A 5,940-nucleotide genomic window follows, 5' to 3' on the forward strand; every position below is an offset into this window, starting at 1 on the left:
TTGTGAGAGCAGCAGCCAGCCAGGTCCCCAGAGGACAGCAGCTGCCCAGCAAGCAGCTTTGGGCCCTCAGAGTCGGGGAAAGCGAATGTGTGTGTTGGGAGCGGCAGGGGAGGCGCTGGGCCCCTGGGCTGAATCCCATGGGAGAGACGGGGCGGGGGGGAGGTCTTCTGACCACCTTGTCCCCAGTCCCTGTCCCCGATCTCTCTCTCCCCACAGGCCCTTTCCAACCCACCTGCCTTTGGCTGCAGGCTCGGTTTGGGGGAGGCCCCAGCCCCTGCTGCTGGCAGCCTTTTCCTCCCCTCCCATGTGGCCCTGACCCAGCCCTGACCCTGAGGAAATGAGAGGAGCACAAAGACGCAGAGACCGATGGGTGTGGGCTTTATTTTGTCATTCCATAAATACGGTGGCTGTGTCGTGATCTGAGTCTCGTTTGGAAGCTCGAGGCATAGGACAGTCTCTGCCTAGGTAGGGAATGCAGTTAGCTGAGGAACCACGGTCGGTTTTAAAAAAAAAAGACGGGGGGCGGGGAGGGAAAAAGCACATTATTTACATGACCGGACAAGGACAGAAGATGGGAGGAAGCCCGTCACTCCTCGGGACCGCAAGGCTGAGTGGGAAACGGTGGGGGCTCCGCAGCACCCAGCAGGGCCAGCGCCCTCCCTTCTAGACCCCGACTGCCCTTGGTCTTCTGTTCTTTCTCAGATGGTCCCACCTAACACCCCCCGAGGGGGGGCCTGGCCCCAGGAGGCAGAACCCTCACATCCTCGCTATAGATGGGTGTGGAGCAAACAGGACATCCAGGAACCAGGTTGTGGGAAGAGCTGTGCCAGAGGCTGCGTGCATCCTGGCACTGGGGTCTGGGGCCTCACCAGGGGCCTGGCCTCTGGCAAACCCACAGCCTTTGTGGGCTCAGCTGCCCCAGGTGTGGCTTGCTGTAAGCAGCAGTGCCCACCCCGGGCACCACCTCACGTGCTGGTCCCTCTTCCAACAGTGGGTGGGGCTGGGGTGGCAGTAGGGATGGGGCCAGCCACCCTCCCTGATGGCGAAGGTGGGCCACCTGCCCTCTGGCACCACTGGCCACTGCAGGACCGTGTCCTGGAAGGAAGCGGGTGACCCCCACCTGGGCCCGGGGCCATAGGCTGGGACCTCCGTTGGGAAGGGACTCACAGGGCTGCTTCTGGTGAAGTGGGCAGCAGGACGGCGTGGAGTCCCCCTACGAGGAGGGGCAGGGGTTCCAGGCGCTGGGGCAGCATGAAGGTGGGCTAGGAATAGCAGAAGCTGCACCCCCCTCCTTGCCTCACCCAGCCTCTCCCTGCTGGCCTTTCTGACTTACACACGTTCCCCAGGCCTTGGCCCGTCTGGGACCGGACAGCAGGCTCCTGCCGGACAGCAGGGTGGAGGCTTCTGGAATAGTGGCTCCTCCAAGGGCAAAGTGGGAAGAGGTGCTCGCGCTGAGGGTGCGCCTTGGGGGCAGCAGACACAGGCTTCCCTATGGAGCTAGCTGGCGAGGGGTGGGCGTGGCTTAGGTGGAACCCTGCCCTGTGCGGTCAGCAAAGCCTGGGTACTGCTCGGGACACAGGCCTGGGCCTGTAGGTGGCACCCCCACACCTGCGGGTTTCCTGGCATCCCCAGCCCTCCGGCCCAAGCTGCACAGGGGTGTCACTCTGGCCTGGCCTGCCCTCTCTCCCCTCTCCCCAGTCTGTTCCAGGTGGCGGGCAGTGGGAGGGGCCAACAAGCCCGGGCCATCTTTCCAGGGAGAGGTTCCCCGAGGTCTTTGCCTACATTGTGGGGGCCGCCGTGGGGTGTAGCACCCCAGTCCGGGGCACAGAAAACCCCAAGGACCCTTTCTTACTGAAAGGGTCCAAACATGCTCTCTGCAAAACTTCAGCCCACCACCTCAGTGCAGAACCGCGGCCTGGGGTGGAGGGTGGCTTTAGAGAAGGTCTGCAGGGGCCAAGAAGAGTGCGTCCTTGAGCACAGGGCCGGCCTTTGCTGCCACCTGCCACAGTGCGGCCAGCAGCCACGGTGCAGCTAGGAGCGCATGACCATAGGGCCTTCCGGGGCCAGGACAGAGGTGGCCGGACAGAAGGGCCTGCCCCACTGGGACCCCTCCCATGTGCTCCGGGCATCACTGGCGTGAGGCTCATCATTGGTGTGTAGGAGGACGGTGGGATGCTGAGCTAGAAATCACACCCCTACACTTTTTGTGGCTCCCAAATTGCAGAGCCGATCCCCCTGGGGTCCCTGCCCCTGCCAGCAAGGGTGGGGGTGGGTGGGGGTCAAGGGCCAGCTCGAGCTTGGTAGGCATGGCCCCCACCGGGACCCAGTGGGGCAGGCTGGAGCAGAGAAGGATGGGGGAGGAATCCGGGTCAGGCCCAGACTCCTGGAGCCCTTGGAAAGTGGGAGGTGGAGGAAGACCCCCAGGAAGACCCCCAGTGGGAAGCCCCTGCCCCAGCGACCAAGGCCCTGGCAGAAGGGATCCCTCGATGGGCCAGACCCCTTCTCCCTCTCCCCTTACACGGGGTAGGGATTCTCAGCAGAGGAGAGGCCAGCCCTGCCTGCCCCAAGAACCCACCCAGGCTTTGGCCCGGCCTTGACTTGGGGAATCTTGGGAATCTTTGGGCCTTGACTTGGGGAATCTTGGCTGTGGCTGGGAGAAAGCTGGGTGGTCTTGGAGGATGAGCAGAGGCGACAGGCTTGGGTGGGGCTGCTCGAACGTCCTTCCTAACCAGTGCCGTCCCCGGCACAGATCGGACTTCGACGTTGTCCGGCGAAGCAGTGGGTGGTGTCTGGCAGCAACTGGGAGATCATTTCCCGATGACGTCACAGTGTGGTGTTTTCTCTTGGATGCAAACCACACTCTTCACTTGGCTTCAGAACAGCTTAAGCGAGCGAACAGAGACTAGGAGGGAATGGAAACTGTCCGAGCAGGCGGGCGGGGGCGGCTTAGGATCTGTAGTCCTTTTTGCTGTAGGGTTTATTGCCCAAAATACTATCAATCTCGTGGATAATGGAAGACGACAGTTTTGGAAGGACCTGCGTGCAAGAACAAGAATGAATCAGAATCCCACCAAAAAGATGGGCCTGGCCTGGGGAGGAGGGGGGTGAGGCTCTTGCAGATGCTCGGCGGGCCAGGCCCGGGTTACCCCATCACATCTGGGCTCCATCTGAGGCAGATGGAGGCCACGCTGCTTTTGTGTTCCAGAAGGTCTGGGGCAGAGAGGAAGCATGCCTGGGTCTGTGCACTCCCCCTCAAATGTCAAGGTGCCCTAGAACCTTCCTGAAGGGTGGTGGCAGCAGTGACATAAAAAGCAAACTTCAGGCCAAATACTGGACTTCCATGTCCCTGACGGCTCTTTCCAGCTGCGCCTGCCTCAGCTAACAGCACTGCTACCCTTTCGGGTGATACACCCGGAGCCCGACTTCCACCTCGCTTTCTCACCCCCACATCCAGTTTGTCAGCCAGTCCCGTGGGCCCCCACCTTCCCAAACATCCAGGATCCAACTACCACTCCCGTCTCAGACCTGCAGCTGCCACTTCCCATCAGGGCTCTCTGCTTCGACTTCTGCTTCCCAAAGCCTCCCCGATGGAGCAGCCGGAGAGCAGGCTCCCTTTCCAGGCTGAGCTGTAGCTTGCCCTCCTCTGCCCACAATTTTGCCACGGCTCCCATCTCACTCAGAAGTCCTTGGAGGTGTGCCGTGCCTCTCGGGATCTGCCCCTCTCAGGATCTGCCTCTCTGCTCCAGGCCTTCTCGGGCCTTTGCATCAACTGTTCCTGCTGATGGAAGGTTCTCCCCACAGGCATTTGTATGGCTTACTCTGCATCTCTTCAAGACTGCTCAAGCACCACCTTCTCAACAAGCCCACCTGACAGGCCCCCTGGAACCTGGGTCTGCAGCGCCACCGTCCCTGGCCCCAGTTCCCAATCCCTTCCCCTTATCTCTGGCTTCTCTCCTACGGCGCTCATCCAGCCCGACACACATTTTTTTTTTTCTATTTTTTTAAGATGGAGTCTCGCTCTGTTGCCCAGACTGGAGTGCAGTGGTACAATCTCAGCTCACTGCAAGCTCCGCCTCCTGGGTTCACACCATTCTCCTGCCTCAGCCTCCTGAGTAGCTGGGACTACAGGCGCCCGCCACCACACCTGGCTAATTTTTTGTATTTTTAGTAGAGACGGGGTTTCACCGTGTTAGCCAGGATGGTCTGGATCTCCTGACCTCATGATCCGCCCGTCTCGGCCTCCCAAAGTGCTGGGATTACAGGCGTGAGCCACCGCGCCCGGCCTGCCCCAACACACATTCTAACCTCCTTGTTTCGTGCAGTTAGTGTTCATGTCTGTTCCTGCTGGAAAGCAAGCTCTCCAGGAGCAGACCTCTGATGGGTCATGGACGCATCCTGAGCGCCTAGAACAGAGCCTGGCATGCAGGACGAGCCTGGGAGGATGCACGGGACAGGGCTCGGGCTGGGATGGGCGCTCTGCCCAGCAAGGCCTCTCACGCTCACCTGTATTGCCCCAATGTTCTCCATGAGCTGGTCCGCGTTAGAGGCCCCCAGGAGCACGGAGCTGACTCCCTCATTCCTCAGGCACCAGGCTGTGGGGGTGAGACCCAAGGTGAGGGAGAAACACCCACCACAGGGGCCCCTGATGGTTCCACCTGACTGGGCCAAGAGACCCAGCATCTTGGTCTGGGGGTCTGAGGGTGCCTAAGAAGCCCTGCAGTGCTGGGCACGGGCTTTACCTAAGAGGAGGCTGGAGGTGGCATGGGGGAGCCTGCTGCTCCCTGATGGAGAGGTGGCCCAAGTGCTCAGCACTCCCCATCCTCTTCCCATGAAAGGCGGAGCCCCATTACCCATGGCTGGCAGGTGGAGGGGATGGCTCAGGTCCTCAGGGACTCCTGACATCCCCCTAGAGGCATGGGGTCCCAACCATGCCCCTTAGAGCCCTATTACCTGAGGCTGGCTGGGGGATGATGTCCAGGGATCCCTTCCCTCTCTCCCCAGGGACACTGGCCTCATGGCAACCTCGCCCTGTTACCTACGGCCAGCTGGGGTAGGTTCTGCCCAGGGACACTGGCCCCATGGTGACCCCACCCTGTTACCTATGGCCAGCTGGGGCAGGGTGCAGCCCAGGCGCTCGGCGATGGCCTGCAGCTCCTTCAGCTTGGCTTGCTGGCGCCGGCCCTCCTCACTCAGGATCTTGTCCTTCAGCCACTGGTAGCCCTGGTTGCGGGGGAGGGGAGCGGCACAGCTACAGATGAGAGCAGGTCACCTGGACCCCCATGTGCAGGGGCCGATGGGCTCATTCCTTCTGGACCCTTCTTCCTCATAGGGGCTCTTCTCATCTTGAAGCCAGGGCAGTGCCCCTGCTCCAGGCCTCTCAGGTAGGGGAGAGTGGGCAGTGGGCCGGGCATGGGCTGGTGGATGAGCAGGGCCTGTCCAGGCTCTGAAGTGCAAAGACTGTGGTGCTGGCCCAACCCCAAGTCAGGACAAGGAGGCGAGGTGCTGGCCTTCCTTCTCTCAGGAAACTTGGCAGCCTGGGGTCTTGGCTGCCACCTGCGGCCCAGAAGAACCTCCTGGCCCTATGGAGCGCTTTCTCCCCCGGCCATCCCCTGCAGAGGATTGCGGGGCCTCCTGGAGGGGTGCCCTAACCTTGCCGTGGGATGGGAGGAGTGGGGGGCCAGGGCTCTGGGCCCCAGTGCTGAGACTGCTGGCTGGGCAGACTTTCCTGGCCTGCTCCTTGTTCCCCAGATCCTGCAGTTTGGGGACCCTCCTGAGAACTCCCTTGGAGGTTGTGTGGTAGGGAGGGGCGCCTGTCCCAGGGTCACCTCCATGTGGCTCTGCAGCTCCCATCCTGGAGCCCAGGCCCAGGGTTCTCAGTGGTGGTAGAATTCTGAATGCTGGGCTGTGGTGGGGGCAGAGGTGGGGGGATGTGGTGGGGGC

The 5,940-nt window shown here is 61.8% G+C and overlaps 1 protein-coding gene across 8 annotated transcripts in view; it reads right to left on the reverse strand.

The window, feature by feature from the left end:
- Positions 1-357: 357 nt before the first annotated feature.
- KCNAB2 (potassium channel, voltage gated subfamily A regulatory beta subunit 2) overlaps positions 358-5,940 on the reverse strand; it is a 109,456-nt gene continuing 103,873 nt past the window's right edge. For 6 of the 8 annotated variants that reach the window (XM_011938292.1, XM_011938295.1, XM_011938293.1 and 3 more), the window contains 3 exons: positions 5,100-5,220; positions 4,504-4,592; positions 358-3,036 (listed from right to left, as the gene is read on the reverse strand). In XM_011938292.1, coding sequence (XP_011793682.1) covers positions 2,947-3,036; positions 4,504-4,592; positions 5,100-5,220 — 300 coding nt within the window. In that variant the 3' untranslated portion in view covers positions 358-2,946. The remainder of the gene's footprint in view (positions 3,037-4,503; positions 4,593-5,099; positions 5,221-5,940) is intronic. The other 2 variants (XM_011938288.1, XM_011938291.1) reach the window with 1 other exon arrangement.

The sequence above is a fragment of the Colobus angolensis genome, unplaced genomic scaffold (genome assembly GCF_000951035.1).
Source record: "Colobus angolensis palliatus isolate OR3802 unplaced genomic scaffold, Cang.pa_1.0 Scaffold170, whole genome shotgun sequence".
NCBI lineage: Eukaryota > Metazoa > Chordata > Mammalia > Primates > Cercopithecidae > Colobus > Colobus angolensis.